This window comes from Corvus kubaryi, unplaced genomic scaffold (assembly GCF_017639235.1).
Source record: "Corvus kubaryi isolate FWS band 111438036 unplaced genomic scaffold, C.kubaryi_AGA036_p1.0 37284, whole genome shotgun sequence".
Lineage (NCBI taxonomy): Eukaryota > Metazoa > Chordata > Aves > Passeriformes > Corvidae > Corvus > Corvus kubaryi.
This window is the reverse complement of record NW_024581088.1, coordinates 6,309,954-6,327,231: the sequence shown is the minus strand read 5'-3', so window position 1 is coordinate 6,327,231 and position 17,278 is coordinate 6,309,954. Positions and strand designations below refer to the sequence as shown.

The 17,278-nt window shown below is 47.9% G+C and overlaps 2 protein-coding genes across 3 annotated transcripts; one reads left to right on the top strand and one right to left on the bottom strand.

Annotated features, from left to right (window-relative positions):
- The first annotated feature begins 81 nt into the window (after positions 1-81).
- Positions 82-6,647, top strand: SMYD4 (SET and MYND domain containing 4). 2 transcript variants are annotated; one of them, XM_042026134.1, is made up of 10 exons: positions 83-278; positions 957-1,107; positions 1,304-1,393; positions 1,696-2,839; positions 3,604-3,786; positions 4,082-4,248; positions 4,570-4,705; positions 5,150-5,266; positions 5,570-5,693; positions 6,327-6,647. In XM_042026134.1, exons 1-10 carry the CDS (start codon positions 148-150, stop codon positions 6,475-6,477), a joined length of 2,394 nt encoding a protein of 797 aa, XP_041882068.1. In that variant the 5' UTR covers positions 83-147; the 3' UTR covers positions 6,478-6,647. The 2 variants fall into 2 exon arrangements, with proteins under 2 accessions (XP_041882069.1, XP_041882068.1); XM_042026135.1 differs by lacking the exon at positions 1,304-1,393 and having other exon boundaries at positions 82-278.
- A 495-nt stretch (positions 6,648-7,142) lies between these two features.
- SERPINF1 (serpin family F member 1) lies at positions 7,143-14,036 on the bottom strand. The gene is made up of 8 exons (XM_042026170.1): positions 13,928-14,036; positions 11,430-11,515; positions 10,887-11,085; positions 10,654-10,809; positions 9,636-9,839; positions 8,713-8,855; positions 7,892-8,102; positions 7,143-7,546 (listed from the first exon to the last, which is right to left on the bottom strand). Exons 2-8 carry the CDS (start codon positions 11,505-11,507, stop codon positions 7,287-7,289), a joined length of 1,251 nt encoding a protein of 416 aa, XP_041882104.1. The 5' UTR covers positions 11,508-11,515; positions 13,928-14,036; the 3' UTR covers positions 7,143-7,286.
- Between the last annotated feature and the right edge of the window lie 3,242 nt (positions 14,037-17,278).

The following is a 17,278-nucleotide window of genomic DNA, read 5'->3' as shown; positions in this document are numbered from 1 at the left end:
CGTCACGCCGTGCGTCACACGGCAGCACAGCGCTCCTATTGGCTGTCCGGCGCCGTACGGCGGAAGTAGCCCTGTGTTCCGTACGGGGATGCTGCTGGGCGCCGCCATGGCGGTCGTGGCGCTGCCGGTGGCGCGGTGGCGGCGGTGATGGCGCTGCCGGTGGCGGAGTGGCAGGGCCGCACCTCCCGGCTCTGGGCCGCGCTGGACCCGGCGCTGCGGGAGCGGCTGGCGGCGGCTTCGCTTCAGGACGCGGTGCGGCTGGGTTGCGACCTGCTCCGGTGAGCGGTGGGCGGGGCGGGTCCGGCGCAGGGTAACGAGGGGGACTGGGGGACTGGAGCATCTCTCTTAATGTGTATAAATAAAGGGATGAACCAGGCTCTGCGCGAGGCAACGGGCGGAAACTGATGCCGAGGAAATTCCACCTGGATAAAATTCCACCTTTCTACCTGACAGGAGGCTGGAGGTCGGCCTCTTCTCCCAGGCAGCTGGTAGGAGAACAAGAAGACATAATCTTAAGCTTCTCTTGGGAAGGTTTAGGTTGGGCATTAGTAAGAATTTCTTCGCAGAAAGGGTGATTAAACCCTGGGATGGGCTGCCCAGGGAGGTGGTGAAGTCGTGGTCCCTGGAGGTGTTTAAGGAAAGGTTGGACATGGCTTTCAGTGCCGTGATCTGGTTGGCAAACTGGGGGTCGGTCACAGGCTGGACTCGATGATCTCAGAGGTCTTTTCCAACCTAATTGATCCTGTGGCTCTGTGAATATGAGCAAAAACTTCTTCCCTGTGCAGTGACCACGCACGGGCACAGATTGAGAGTGTGGAATCTCCCTCACTGGAGCCATTCCAGAACCCTCTAGACACAATCCTGTGCCACGTGCTCTGGGATCATCCTGTTTGAGTCGGGAGGTGGGACCAGGTGATTCCAAACTGATTCTTTGGTGCTGACCCCGTATCCCACAGGACCGAGGAGGAGGAGGAGGCAGCCCTGGTGCGGTTGTGCCACCAGGCACCCACGGGCAAGGAGCCGGAGGCCGCGAGCTGGTACCGGGAGCAGGGAAACCGGGAATTCAAACAGGGCCACTACCAGGCTGCCCTGAGGCTCTACTCTAAGGTAGGTGTGGGATGAGGGGGTCCTACAAAACCTCTCAGCCAAAGGGATCCTGCAGCCTCTCATGGTTGAAGGGCTCCTGTGAGGGGCAAGGAGCAGCTCCCATGAGGGGTTCCCCAAAGAGGAGATCCTGCAGGTCCTTCTGAGAGGGTCCTGTGAGGGGTCCCCCGAGGCAGCAGCAGTTCTCTGGTCTCTGCAGGCAGCATCACACGAGGCCCCTGGGAGCCCCGAGGTGTCCGTGTGCTTTGCCAACCGCTCCGCCGCCCTCCTCCACCTGGGGCACTTTGAGGTAAGTGGGCAGCACCCACCCCACAAGGTCCTGGGTGCCCCTGAGGTATTTGATTGTTAGAACAAGAGACAGCAGATCAGCTGTGCTTCCCAAGCTGTGCTTAAAGCATCCATAACTCAACTTTCTGAAGGGCTCCTACTTTGCTTCTGTGTCGGGATGCTTTATTTGGGCAGCAGCTTGGTTATGCACATGGAATTTGCTGATTAACACACAGAATGCTTACATGAGACTTTTCTTAGGTGGAATGAAAGAGCACAAGCCGGGTTTCAAGCCCACTTAAAAGAGCTTGTCTTTGTTCCTAGGTTTGTTTGGAAGATATTGCCAGGGCTGAAAGCCATGGCTATCCAGACAGGCTGCTGCCCAAGATCCTGCTGCGGAAAGCTGAGTGTCTGCTGTGCCTGGGGAGGTTACAGGATGCACAGGATATCCTCAGAGTGCTGGAGAGTAAAATTGCTCTAGAGAGGGTCGTGACTACACACCTGACACGGCTAAAAAAGTTAAGCCAGCTGAAGGTTAAGTTATGTGAGAAAGAGAGGTGTCCAGAGCCTGCACGAGAAGCACGTGGTGGCATTCAAGGGAAGTCAGAGATCTGGGAAGAGAACAACAATATTTCAGGTGCATCTTCATCTTTGAGCTTGAGTTTTGATGCAGAGAGAGGACGTCACTTGGTGGCCTCCCAGGACATCGTGCCAGGACAGAGCCTGTTAAAAGAGGAGGCCTTTGTGAGTGTGCTCTGCCCTGGGGAGAGCCATCCTCTGCAGGGTGGCGAGGCAGCGTGGGACACGGGAGTCACTAACGCAGATCTTTACTGCCACCGCTGTCTGAGGCAGCTCCTGGCCTCGGTGCCTTGCCAGGGCTGCAGTTATGCCAAGTACTGCAGCCAGGACTGTGCAGATGTGGCGTGGCAGCAGTACCACAGGACAGAGTGTTCCCTGGGAGCGCTGCTCCTCACACTGGGGGTCTTCTGCCATGTGGCCTTGAGGACTGTCCTGCTGGCAAGATTTGCAGAGGTTAGCAGGCTGGTGGGATGCTCCCACAGTGGGGACAAGGACCTTCAGAACCCTGAGGAAAGATGCAAACCTCTCAAAGAGGCACCAGATGCCGGAGCTGGTACCAGAGGTATCCCTGGTTGTGACAGCAATGGTCGGTACCAGAGTTCTTACCAAGCTCTGTTCCACCTTTTGCCCCACACTGAGCAGCACAGTGCTGAGCACAAGTTCCTCTTCACACTCAGTGTGGTAGCTATATGCAAACAGCTGCAAGCAGCTGGCCTGGAGGCTGCTGTGTTGAATCAGGAGTCACGTCAGCAGTGGTCCGAACCAAAGACCTGTGAAAAAACCTCAGATGAATTGTCCCCAGAGCTGAAGACTGTGGCAGAAGCAATGCTGAGGCACGTGTTGCAGCTGCAGTGTAATGCACAAGCAATCACTGTAATGCAGGAGCTGGGTAAGATAAAAACTTTTAAGCCCTACTGTGTTGTCATGGAATGGTTGGGGTTGGAAGGGACCCCTGGAGATCATTCAGTCCAAATCCCCTGCCCAGGCATGGCCACCTGGAGCAGGTGACACAGGGACACATCCAGGTGGGTTTGGAATGTCTCCAGACCTCCCTGGGCAGCCTGTTCCAGTGCTCTGCCACCCTCAGTGGAAAGAAGTTCTTCCTCACGTTGAGGTGGAACTTCTTGTGGTTTAATTTATGGCCATTACTCCTCATCCTGGCACCACAGAAAAGAGTCCAGCACATTCTCTGACACCTGCATTTGTATATGTATTTATGAGAGCCTCTCTCAGTTTTCTCCAGACTAACCAGGGTCATCTCCCTCAGTCTCTCCTCATAGGAGAGATGCTCCAGACCCCTCATCACCTCTGTGGCCTCCACTGGATCTCTCCAGTAGCTCCTCTTTCTTGTACTGAGGAGCCCAGGACTGTCCTGTCCTTGCTCATCTTCCTTGTGTGAAGTGAAGAGATGGAATTATCAGCTGTAGAAAGCTCCCACTGCAGATGGAAATGGCTTGTTTAAAATTTAATGGCCTGTCCCATGCTGGCCTGTTCCTTGGTGCACATTCAGAGTGTGCTTAGCTATTATTTATTGTAGCAATATACCAGGAACCTTTCTGCTGCTGCCTGCGCTCGGTCACGATGCTCACTGCAGAAATTGTGTGGGTTTGTGAGCATTCAATCTCAACCTGCTTGGTTTTCCTCTGTCTTCAGGGCCTGGAGATGGGGCTGTTGTAAATAAAAAGCCTGTGAGGCTGGCAACAGCCTTTTTCCCTGTCCTCAGCCTCCTGAACCACTCGTGCTGCCCCAACACCAGCGTGTCATTCAGTGGGACAGCTGCCACTGTCAGGGCATCACAGCCAATCCCAAGAGGCCAAGAGGTTTTGCATTGCTATGGTAAGCATTAACTCTGTGTTTGTCTCAAGGCACAGACATCATTGACCTCTCCTCATCATGCTGATAGCTATTTATATCATAATTCTCATACAATTCTCATCTAATGTTGCCAGAGTCTTCGTTTAGCAGCCTTGATCAACGCAGCATTTCATCTCTTGAGCCCACTGTTAGATTTTCAGTCTTCAGTTACATCCTCTCCAAAATATACCTAGTCTCAATTGTAACAAAAATCCATTTATTCTGATATTTAGAGCTGTACCTGCTGAGAGATCTTTACCCTTGCCATGCTTTGCAGGGCCTCACCGATGTAGGATGAGGGTTGCTGAGAGACAACAGCTTCTCAGTCAGTATTTCTTTGAGTGTCGCTGCCAGGCATGCCTTGAGGAGCTGGAGTCTGGTGTCAAGAGCTTGGTGCCCATCAGAAATTCATTCTGCTGTCCCAAGTGCCAGGCTCAAATGCAGGTAAATTCTCCATAGTTATGATTGTGCAACTTACTGGGGTGTGTAAGGTTTAGGTCTGGGAGAGCCAAGAGTTGAAGATCTCAGTTTGATCCCTGCTCAAAAGCCAAAAGCCCTTGTTGAATCAAGACAGTATCTCACTGGTTCTTCTAAAATCAAATAAGCTGATTTTTAAAAAGTTTACAAAAAATTAACAAAAAATCACTTTGTTTAATGAATACAGCTGAGAAACAATTTAGCATCTCTATAACACAGCTAATGCAGATGGAGAGTAAGCTTTGAGCTGAAGATGAGCAGGAATGATCACAGGGGTGATTTCCTCAGGGAGAAGAGGACACACTTTGTTGTTCAAACGAAGCTTGTGCAACTTCAGCCAGCAGAGAGAACCTGTCTTGCCATTTGCAGGACCTTCAGCAACAAATCAAGAAAGCTTTAGACCTGCTGAGAGTCGGGAAGGCTGGTAAGGCTCAGCTTTGTGCCCTGAGGTCAGGAGCTGAGGAGCCCAGGTCGGGACAGGAGCCATGAGATGGCACTGTTGCTCACGCCGTCGGGGTACTGTGACATGTGGCCTGGTGTCCCTGGGGACTTCAGCTTTACATTGTTTTATACCCCCTGATCAGGGTGTTAATCTAAGTCACATATTGTTCCACAGTAAAGTAATTAAATAAAAAGAAATCAGGGAAACGTTAGAGTTGGACATTTCCAGGTCTTGTTTTCCTGGAGGGAGTTGGGTCAACCTCAGCCCTGGGGTAGAATAAGGAGAGGTGCAGATGAAGTCAGCATTGAATCCTAACCAATCCCAGTGAGCTGTGTAACACGCAAAGATGAGGTTGGATTGATTTTATTTCATGGACCATGGAAAACTGGAGACAGGGTGAATTTTATAACCTTTTTTTTTATATAGATCAGGCTATCAAAATGCTCCTGAAGTGTCAGATGGATGCTGGAAACTTCTTGTCTCCAGAGCATTTGCTGATGGGAGAGATGGAGGATCATCTGGCACAGGTCTATGCTACTCTTGGTATGGCATTGTCCTCTCACTATCCCACGTTCCTGAACTTTGAATTTAACATGATTAGTGTTTTCTTGGACTGGCCCTTTCATTTTTTTCCCTAGTTTTGTCAGCAGGGCTCTCAGAAAGACCAAACCTGTGTTCCCAGCAGCCAGTGAACGATACTGTGCTCTCATGCTCTTTTAGATTCCCTGTCCTGGTTCTGTGGACAGAGTGCATCACATTTGGAATAATTCTGTCAGATTCTTTGGGTGGCAGTAGCTCTAGGAAGTATTTGTTCATTTCTCATTGTTTTGTTTTGTTTTCCATCAGGGAAGTGGCAGGAAGCAGCCAGACACCTGAAGAAGAGTATTGAGATTGTGGAAATGCACCATGGGCCATCAAGTGTAGAAACAGGCCATGAACTTTTCAAGCTGGCACAAGTCCTCTTCAATGGGTGAGTTTGGTTTCATCCTCTGTCCCTGCCCTGCACCACTCCTGTGTGTCTGACACAATATCAAGGCAGGTGGCCCTTGGCACCTTGAGGGTGTTTCACAGGACACAGGATGCCTGGCACAGGTACTCTCTTTGGAATCTGTTTCTCTGCTTTGTGCCTGTCTTTTTCTTCTCCCTGGCTCAATTTATTCCCTGTCCAATTGTTTTATTCTGTCAACTCATCACCCTTGGTGTTTATACCTCAGTTGTATAACGTTGCTGACATCTTCTCAAAGGAGGGAATGAAATCCTCTTGCTTTATTGGCAAGGATATCCCCTGACTGCTTCTGAAAATCTCCTCACAACAATTCCCTTTAACCAAATTAATTTTAGCAGGAGCTGCAGTGATGAAGTAGTGATATACTCAAAGATAATGTTTTCAGGTTTTGTGTATCTCCTCACCTTTCCCTCCCCTTCATCCTCCCTTTGCAGCTGAAGCAGACACAATTTTCCTGCTGCTGGAAGGCAGGGGAGGGTGGAATCTGTAGCCATGACCAGGTTTAGGTTTTTGTTAGGGAGGGCTTAAAGGTTGTGTAAGTCAAGAAGCTGAATTAAGTATTTTGCATGCTCTGTTCTTATTATCTTCCTATTTCAGATTTGCAGTTTCTGAAGCTATGAGCACGATTCAAAGAACAGAGGGGATTTTGTCAGTGCACTTCGGTCCTCAGAGTGCTCAGATCCAGGAGCTACAAGAGATGAAGGCCTGTCTGTCAGAGCTTCCCAGAAACATCCTTCAGAGGACTTAATTTCCCTGTCAAAGGAAGCTGCAATGTGATCTTTCATCAAAGCTAAGTGTCATGTGGTAAGGTAGTCATGTAGTACAAGCTGGAAAATCATGTGTAACAGCAACTTGAATGAAGTTTTGAAATGCTCTTTAGTGAGCCTGTTGTAAATAAAATGACCAATTCTAACGTGAGAGGTCTGTGTGTGGTATGGTGGGAACAGAGGCTGTTGTGTAAGTTCTGTGTGTGGGTTGGAAGCAAATGTTTGAGTTGCTTTTGTGTGAGATGTGACTCTCCCCTGTGTGGTACCCTGAGCATTATGAACGTACAGTCATCCAGAGCACGCTGCCTTCTATTTTTGATACTGTGAGGCACTTTCCTGCTTGCCAGTGTCAAATGGAAATGGTTGAAAGGGGTGAGGCAACAGCCTGGGAAGTGCAAACTTACAATCTATAAAAGAGGCCACTGCAGAACTTGGAGGGCTCCAGCACAGGTCTGTCAGTGATGAAGGATTCAGTTTCAACAACTGGTGTAAGGCTGGAAAACAGGATGGGGGACAATGCAGCATACACCAGATAATGCTTGCTTTCAGCACACAGAACTGCATTCCTCCTCTGGGGAAATTGGGAGTGAAGGCACAGGATGTAGGCAGACAACCTTTCAAGGGAGAATACTTGGGCTCGCTGAGATTAATAGCAAAAGCTCTTTTATTGCAGCATGAAGGCGTAAGATTTGCAAGTTGTGTCTTTGTGCAGCAGAGCAGGGAGCCAATATCCCTCCCAATATCACCCTTTCCATTTGGGCCCTACCATTGCAGATTATTGTGCAGGGATCTAAACACCCCTGGGATCCAGGATCTTGCCAATGAAGAGGAGGGTTCCAGTGGTATCATCCCTCAGTACAAGAAGGAAAGGTTTGTCCACGTGGTATTCTATGGGGAAGGTCAGACGAGCAGCATTGGCCTCGAGGTTTGGTGTGGATCTTTCCCCATCCTCACTAAGCTCCAGCATTGCCTTGTGTTGCACATGAGATAATCTCAGAGGTTTGGCAGAAATCTTGGAGAAGTCAGGTGATGTGAAAAGTGATTGGAGCCCTGGAGAAAAGAGAGAAAGTTGCATTAGCTGAAGGCATGGGTTGCAGAAGGGGGAGCAGCACTGCTAATGCTGTGATCCAGGAGGGCAGGGAGCCTGGGGGAACAGGGAAAAGCAGCTTCCATCTGCTTGTACTGAGCTTCACCCTCAATCTCAGCAGCATTGTATGAGCTTGGTGGAGGGATGTGATAAAAAGCTGAGAAGTCCTGGATGAAGGTGATTTGGTTGCTGGTGAAATCTCCACAACCATAACTAACAACCCACCAGCTTCCTATTCTGAGAGCAGGAAGCAACTTGAGCACTGCTTTGAGCCCTGGCAGCCTGCAAAGGGGGTGTGATGTACATACTTGTCTCCTTTAGTGTGCTGCCAAGTGCCTCTTCGTAGTTCAACTTTAGTTTGGGCAGGCTTAGCACAGCGTGGACCGTCTTCAGCTCCTTGTCCACATCGTGCACAAACTCTGAGGTGAGGCTTTCCTCAATCAGAGTCATGTTCTGGGTCACCTTTGTGGGCAGGAAGAACATGGCACTGATCCCCTCTGTCAGGGGCAGCTGGGCAATCTGCAAGGCCAGAAATAAGAGGGAGATTAGAGAGAGTGACATCAATAAGAAACAGTTTTACCCATCCTGTACCAGGCCGAGGCCTGACTCTCAGGCTGGAATATCAACCTTTTCAGTTAACATTTGATCTTTTTCCCTGTTTGCTTTTATCTGACATGATGCTTCCTGACACTTCTGGCTTTTTCCCTAGGCTTTCATCCATCCTTCCTGCACTCTTCCTGCTATGGAAGTGCTCTCTCACCTGTTAAATCCTGCAGCTTTGCTTTGGGGAATTCTCACTGAAACACCTTTGAGCTCGTGCTCCAGGGAAAGCTTGGTTGAAAGAGGTAGAGATGGAAGAGTTTTGAGAGGTGTGCCCTGCCCTTCTTGCCCAACTTTAAGTCAAGCAATACAGGCTGGTAGGACCTGGGCATAATTTAAATTTTGGGTTGCTTGTGACATAGCCAGTGTAGGAGCAGGATATCCTAAGAATCAACACACTGCCTTTCAAAATAGGGATTGCAAAAGTAGCTGATGGGAGGAGCAAGGCTGGATTGGGTTAACAGGTAGGTGTAGCTGAACATGCTCCTCAGTAGGTTTAGGAGATCTTGGGCAATATTTGCTCTCTGACCTTGCAGTTGAGTTCTGAGTCAAAACCATATCTCAGGATGGCTTTGGGGTCTGACATCATGGACACCTTCACAGTTCTGTCCTCGTCCAGGTGGAAGTCCTTCAGGGCAGTCTTCTTGGTGTCAAACTTGGTTTTCCATGTCCCTGTTTTTCAAGAGAGAAAATGGAGGACTTTCTGGAATAATAGCATATGAAACCAGGCTCCTGCCCGTGGCTGAATAATCTTGTGCTTTAATATACAGCACTTGTGCTTTAAGAGTTGAGGCATAACAGGGATAGAAATAGACTGATTGGAGCTACTGATTTACTGCCATCCTTGGCCCCTCCTTTTCATCTGAGAATTGGCTAAATGGCAAATAAATAAGCAAGCCAGTGTATGGGTGGAGTTGCTATTGGGAAGTTGATGTCTACTTATGCGATTACAAAACTATTTTGAAGGGTAACAGTTGTGTCGATGCATATAAAGTGCTTCTCTCCCCACCCTTTATTTTGCTCCTTGTCTCCAAGCAATAATTCTCCAGGACACTGGCTTACAGCATGTTTAAGAACAGCTCTCTAGTATCAAACTGTTCCTTCTGCAGTGGTAAAAAGGCTCAGAACACTCTAAGCTGTGCCTTCCCTAAATGGTAATATCCTGTCTCTGAATGGAGTTTTTTGAGTTTAAAGTTTCTTTTCTGGTTCTTACTGCAAACAGGTCAAGATTCAGCTTCCCAAGAGTAATAATTCGTCCCTCAGGACTATTTTTGTTCAGGTAGTGTGCTTTTTTTTTTACTTCTTTACTAAACATTCTCAAATACTTTCTTCTCACACTCTCTGTCTCTTTGACAGTCTGTTTGCTTTATTGGAAGTGAGAGCATTCCTTCACATCTCCTCTAACACATGCTTAATGGACTTTTTCTGTATCCAAGCACACAACATTCTTACCCTTGAAGAAAGCAGCCCCAGCAAGGAGAATGCTGACATCTGTGGGCATATCCTTCATGAACCTCATAATCCTTCCCTTAGTCTGCTGTCGGACCCAGCTGTTGATTTCTTGGAGGTCTAACTGGGTGTTACCACTCAGTGCCCTCGGTCGCATCTTGTAGGACTTCTCGAGCTGGCTGTGAAACCCAGGCCTTGCCCTGAGTCCTGGGGAATAAAAACATGGATCCTGCAGCTTAGCTCCCTTATCAAAACAATCTCAAGGCAGCACGTTGCAATCCAAAGCCCAGCAGCAGGCCTCTCATAAAATATCTGTGGCTGTTTGTCTACAGAAATGTGCTTTGAAGAGGAATATCTGAAAACACATTAAGGAAACTGATCCAAATCCTACAGCCACCCATGCTGGAGCATGGGATAACTCTCTTCTGAAAACTGAAAAAGGGAGATAAGAACTCAAGGCTTGGACACAGCCATTCCTACATCAGCCTTTCTTCTTTCCCCAGCCTGCTTTATGAGTACAGTTTACTCAACCTATTGGATTCTTGGAACCAGCAGGTTCCAAGAGATAGCTCTTAGCATTCTCAGCAGATGTTTATTGCATGCCAGAAGCAGACATTTCAAATAGCTCTGCAAGGAATTAAACAAAGGAATATGGCTGAGTGTTATCACAAATAGAAAATGTGATCTGTGGTTCCTGGAAGCCAGCAACACCTGCCAGACAGCCTGGAGTGAAGGCAAAATTCTCAGCAAGTTTCTTTTAGGTCTTCTGTGAGTTAACTGTTCTGTCACCAATGTCTTTGTGTGCATGTCTGGGCTTTTATTTAAGTGCACACAAACTTTCCAGGCTTTTTTCTGGAGCAGCAAGAGCATTCCATGCCCTGTCTGCATCCTGGCTTGGATGTCAGAGCCAGAGCTGTTGGTGCTGTGTTACTCAGTGTGGTTTTATATAAATACACACCAAAGTAACTACTGCTGACGGTTATTTAGGTAAAATTTCATGGAGGGGAAGAAGGACTTTTACTTTTCTCCAAGATGATCCGGGAGGCACTTTTCATGCTCTTCTCTGGCCCAGCCACACTGCTCAGGAGGTCCTTGTAGGTGTCGTGGACCTCAGCTTTGTTGAGGAGATCGTAGAAGAGGGCGCGAGAAATCACATTTTCAGTTCGTTCTCCAGCCCCTGCCAACGACCAGGAAAACATGAGGGAAGGGCTGTCAAGCCAAAGGGTGAGTGTGGAAATGGGGCAAAGAACTCACCAAGTGAGAGACCGGAAAGTGCAGTAGCCAGGCTGAAGGGAGACAGCAGCACGTTGGCGGTGGCTGTCCGGCTGGACTGCTGGCGGTACAGGTCGTAGCCAAAGTTGGAGACTGCAGCTGCCAGCTTGTTCACAGGGCTCTTGTAGAATGGATCTTCCTCTTCCTCGCCAGCATTGGCTCCATCAGCTGTGGCAGAGTTCTGGCAGGTACAGGGAGTGTTTTGGTTAGACTTGCAGGTGTGATAAACACTGCAGATTTCTTCTATGACCTACAAAAATATTGGCTTCATCTTGTAGAGAGTGTAGGAACAGTTACTTTAAGGCCAAAGACAGCACTGGGTTTGAAATTCTGCCTCATGGTCATCCTCTGATGTAACTACTGTGGTTTTATCCGGGTAATGCAGGAGTTAGTCTCATTATGTTGCTAAATAAAATCCTAGTAATTTAGGAGGGTAGTGCTTAATCCTTCAGTAAGGATCTCTAAAATTAAATTACCTGCTCCACACCTCTCCCCCTTGCTCTCTGCATCTTGTCTCCTACTCACCTGCTCAGTAGCTGAGTTCTGGGTTCTGCTTGGGACAGTTAAGAGGCCCAGGAAAAGGAGAACCACTGGAATCTGCATGCCTGGACCTACAAAGTAAGAATGTGACAGGGAGAGTTTGAGCAACCAGGTAAATACATCTCTACCACAGCTATTCACTTACCTGGTTGTGACAGGAGCTGCAGTGACAGATGCTGCTGCTTGTCCTGCCAGTTGTGAAACACACACCTGATCTCAGCCTTCTCTAGTTGGAAGAATTCAGCCAAACTGGCCTCAGTGACTTTAAAATTGGGCAAGCACACGGTGTGGGCGTGCCTGAGCACAAAAGCAGATGTGTGTGGCCCAAACCACACTGATGCTGGCAGTACCGAGTGCCAAGGTCCAGAAAAGCACAAATCATTACTTCTGAGTCTTAGGCTTTGAAAAAATTCAAGACTTCATTTATAAAAAAAGGTACCAAATCCATACTGTTGAATGGGGCAGAAAGCAACACTGACTGGTTACTGCTGTGTTATACAAGTTGCCTGCCTCAGGCAGTAGTTTGCTGTTCCTTGTGTCTACCTGTGTCCATCCTTTGCTTCTTATTTGCAATTTGATGAAGTAAAATAGAAGAACTTTCTTAAAAGACAATAAGAAAAGGGGCTGGGAGTAAATACCTAGTGCAGGGCCAGACCTAGAGAAGTGAAAGGCAGAGCTTGGCTTATTCAACATTTTTAATGTAGGGGGAGAAAAGCACCAAACTCCCCAAAGCCGTTCCTTCTGTGGAATCCACTTTTCATCACTCCAGGACTGGGATGAGTGGCCCTTCCAGACAGATCTGTCTGGTCCAGAGGGCAGTGAGTAACCCAGGGCTTTGCTGTGGGTAAACCAGAGCTACTGCAGTGTCCCGCCCCCGAGAACAGATGCCACTGAGGCTGGTCTGAAGCAATGTTTAGATAGATTCCCAGAAATTAAAGGAAGAGGGTTGTATTTAACTAACCCCCGTCATCCAGACAACTAGAGAAAGCAGAGGAAGAACATGTGTTTCAGATTAACTTCAGCTCAAAGGAAACACGCCTGCTGCTAGAAATACACGTGGCGACAACAACCCCAGTTCCAGACTCTGTTCAGGCAGAGTGAAAGGCAGTTTGCTGATTCCCTTTCCTGCCTTTTCTTCTGGAGACAGCTCTCCTTTGGAGAAAAAGGCGTCACAGTAGAGGTTTAAGGCTTTCATCTGTGTTCAGCCAGTGTAACACAGAAGTGGTACCCACTTTCCCCTGTGCACTTGCATCCTGCTGCTGTCCCAGCTGCAGAGTAGGTGAGGTTTCTGGTGCAGAAGATGGGGATCAAGAGGATTTACTATCTGGTGGTGTAGCAGTGGATATGATGTTGGGATTGCTCCTATCATTCCAGACTTTTACAATGAACAGGCACCATGCTGGAAGAGAGGTGACAGAAGCCCTGCATGAGTCTAAGTTAAACAGGCCTTAACGAGGGCTCTGTGAGGATGCCTGTACCAAGCTGCACTCTTGCATGCTGAGAGGAAGAGGTTTGGCCCAGTCTAGCTTAGAGATGAAGGTTTTCCATGGAGCATAACCTTTTCTCTGCAGAAAAAGAAAATAATCTCAACACAACCTCTGCTTCCAGCTACACTGAGCTCCTGGGAGCATGGGAGCGGAGATTGGTTTTGCAGATTGTATTGTTTTTGCCAGTACTGTCACCAGCTTCATATTTCTCAGACTTTGCCAAAAAGCAATTTCCATTCTAAAAAGACAAAGCCTTTTGCATTTGAATTGGCCTGAACATCTGGATTCTATTTGTATTTCTCTTAGCACACGGCCAGAAACGCAGAGAAAAGAATTTGGTTGGATCAGAGGTGGGATGGTTTCAGGCATGATATTAAAATCTGTGGCTGCCTTGCAGGAGAAGAGAAGGAGCAGCAGCAGCGTGTGATGTTACAGTCAAAAGGTACAGGAAGAAAACCTTGAGAAATGAGCTGAGAAGGAACTTTGTGTCTGGGAGTTGTCGATTTGTGAAGGCCTGCAGGTGCAAAGGAAATATTTTACTTTCCACCTGCAATGGTACAAGTCTCTCACATCATTTATAAACACCTCTGACTTTAGAGGTGCTGTGAAACAAGACCCATGAGTTCAAACTGCTCGCTCTGCTTGTTCCACAGCACCAGCTCCTGGAGCATCCTGCAACCACCAGCTCCAGAGGATCTGACTCTCACCAACCTTGTTACCATCACAGACAAAAAGCGTGCTCCCAGCTGCAAGGCAGATGCTTGAAAGGCAGGAAACCCCACCCCAGTTCCCAAGCACAGCTCAGCCTCAGAGGGCAAAGCTGGCACTGGTGGCTCCCAATCCTTGGGGAGGTCTCTTGGTGGGAATCCCACCTGCAGAAGGACCATTCTTCCCATTTCCCAGGTCCTCTGAGAGCTGCCCAGCCTCAGCCTGTGCCCTGTGCTCCCCTGGCCGCTGGCAGTGGCACAGGTGAGCTGTCTCTGAGCTGTCCCTTACCTGGGGCTCCTCTCGGCCGCTGCTGTCAGGGGCTCCCAGCGGGTGCGAGTCGAGGACAGTGCGGGTTTGGTGCAGCCACATCTGCTTTTTGCTGCTTCCCCCAGCCCAGCCTTCAGCAGGCTTCAAGTTACAGCTTCCCAGGGCTCTCTTAAAGTGCTCTGCTCCCATTTTCTGCTGCTGCCACCCTCGCCCTGAATTGCACTAATTTTTCAACCCTTTTTTTTCCCCCCAAAACAAATCCCTGCGCTAAGGGCAGCCTGGTGGGTAAAGCCCAGGTTGCAAATGCAAACACTCCCTGCTGTGTTGGAGCAAGTCTTTTATCCCAGCAGTTCTGCCATAGGTCACATCAGGGAATTCCTTCTGTCTCAGAGGTATGGTTAATGCAGCAGTGTTTAATGGATTTATGGATTTATGTCCAAGATTTAATGGAGAGACTTACAAAGTGGAAACAGGCTTCTGTTGTTTGAGGCAGTTGAGATGCTGGGAACTGCTTGTATCCAGTGATTGTTACTAGTTAACAAGAAATCATTAACTGGCTTAAAGTTTTGGCTGAAAAGAGGCTAAAAAGCCAAGGACTTGTTAAAAAAGAAGATGAATTAAGAGAAATTTGTAGAAGCTTTCAGAATGATCAATTATATAGAGAAAGGAAAGGGACAGAGAAGTTCCATTATTACTTTCCATAGAAGGCTCAAGGGGAGCACCCACCTGTGCACATTCAAATCAAGGGAGCGTATTTTTTACCAAGTATTAAATTGTAAAGCTCGTTATAACTAGATAATGCAGAAGATGAAAGATAAATATATTTGAGGGTAAAAAACCCAAACCAAACCAAATTAGTGGAAGGTCCCCTGAAGGCTACCAATGGCCAGCTGGGCAATACAGGCAGAGAACAGTGGGTTTTCCTTGTCCCATGTCATTCTTTTTTTTCCCCTCCAGCCATTTGTTACTGGTTACTGGAAGAGCCAGGATACTGGGCTAACTGGGCATGCAGATAACCTGACCCAGCTGTTTTTCTGTTTGGAAGTGCTGGAAAGGCAGTGATGTCAGAGCCCCCAGTCTGGGACATCTCTTTGGGCTCTCTGCCAGCAGGTAACGAGGAGCTCCTCCTGTGTGAGCACTGAGCTGGTCCAGTCTCTCAGCAAAGGGGAAAGGATGAGCTCAGAGCTGCATTAGCTGCTGGTTTTGCAAGCCAGGAAAGCAGATCAGGTGTGCCCTGTGATTAGTCAGTGCTTCAAAGGCGAGCCCTCCTAACAACAGCAGCTTTCAGCTGCTTCTCAGCTTGCTCTGTGCGAAATCATGTGCAGAGAAAAGATTGTACTTGTTATTCTTCCATTCTCAGCTCAGGAATGGGGGTGTTGGCTGTGGAGATGTTTTCTGGTGGTTTTCATCTCTTTTCCATACCTTGTTTGTGGTGTTAAAATGCCCTTTATGGAAGGACCACTAGAGGAGTTTTTATGTCTCGTCTCTATCTTCAAATGGAAACCCATCTGTTTAAATACAGGTTTGGTTTTAAACCCATTTAAATCAGAGTGGTAGTTTCATAGAATGTTATTATAGACCAAAGCCAGCTTTATTCCTGTAGGTGAGGGGTATCCCTGAAATGGTGCATTAAACTCATCTAACAAAATCAGTTTTGTTAAATCAGTACAAACATTTTCCTGTTGTTCTGATTTGGGTTCAATATGCTCTCTGACAGGGTTCAGCTCTGCTGTGGAAGTAGTGGTGATATGAATTTGCTCTAGGTAAGGAAAAAAATACATCTAATATTAAAGATACTGGGAGTTATTTGATATTCTGAGCCAGTGGTGCAGATGGATAGAGCAGACACCCTGTGCTAGTCATGTCTTTTCAGAATACAGCTCCGTCAAAATGAAAGCTTTAGCAATGCAAAGTGGAAATTCCTGAGCAGAAACATTAATATTACTTTGCATTTTACAAACTGCCTCTTCTGGAAAGTCAGTGGAGTGAAAAAGAGTCTTATGGTTGGTGTAACTGATAATTTGTTGAGCGAAGCAGTCATGGAGGGCTGCTGTACTGTCAAATAAGATGAAATTAATAGTTTGACAAGAATAGCTTGGGGGAGGAGTGATGGCAGCAAGACAGAAAATAGGAAATAAGAACCAAGCTGTTCAGGAAACTGAGAACAAGGGAAAAAACTTTATAAAAGCAGGAGCTGGAGGGCAGAGGCGTGAAAAGGAAGAGTTGAGCTTCGAATTTTGCAGAGGTTGCAGTGCAACAGGGTGGCATTTGGGGAGGTTACAGTAGCCAAAGAAGACTTACCTAAGGCATGGAATGGCATTTCTGAATGCTAGCAATGAATCTGTATAAATAAATAAGCTAAAATGTCCCCTGTGGGCTAGAGCTGTGCCCTCTAGTAAGAAAGGCTGAATTCTTGTGGGTTTAGTTGTTAAAATTGCATGGCCCTGTAATTACAGCCTCTTGCTGAAGGGTTTGTGTCACTGCATTGGTTAGAGGGGTAGGCATTATCTTCGGCCATTCTTCCCCTTTTAGACTGGAAGAAATGCATAATTGGAGGTTGGAGCCAGGACTTTTTATTCCCCAAAGTCGCCTGCATCCCTGAAATTCATGGTTAGTGAGTCAGTCCTTCTCTTATGCCAGCAGATGGTGCAGACTATTCAGGGACGGAGGCTCCCAGAAGCATTCTGCTCCTTCCTTTGAGGGAAGGCAGCCTTCCCAAGCAAGGAAAACACTGCCAGAAGGATGGCCCTTGGGCTCTGTAACTGCTGCTTTGCAGGAACAGAGCACCATCCTTTCTACTCAGAAGCTGAGGGGGTTTGGAAGCAGAAATTACTCTGGACAGGAGTTGCTTTGTTACGAGTTAGGCTCGTATTTTTAAGTGGTAGGATGGCTTGGTTGGGTGGAGGGACCACAAGATTCTTTTGATAGAATCAGAAAATGGTTTGGGTTGGAAGGGACCTTAAAGATCATCTTGTTCCACCCCCCTGCCATGGGCAGGGACACCTTCCACTATCCCACGTTGCTCCAAGCCTTGTCCAACCTGGCCTTGGACACTTCCAGGGATGGGGCAGCCACAGCTTCTCTGGGCACCCTGTGCCAGGGCCTCATGGGCTTTTAGGGCACTGCTGCACTGGAAAAAGGACCCATCTCAGGGGGTGTGATGGGCTCTGCCCATCTCAGACCAAAGGGAAGCTGTAACAGGACATTGTCTTTTGTCAAAACAAAAGCAGTGACATCCAGCTACAGGTGTCAAAATCTGTCCTCCTTTCCCTGGAAGCTGTCCCAGCCATCCACAGCATTGTGCTGTGGAGCCAGGAGTATCCCAGTGAAGAACAAATCACAGATAACAGATGCCAGATCAGCACCTTTGAC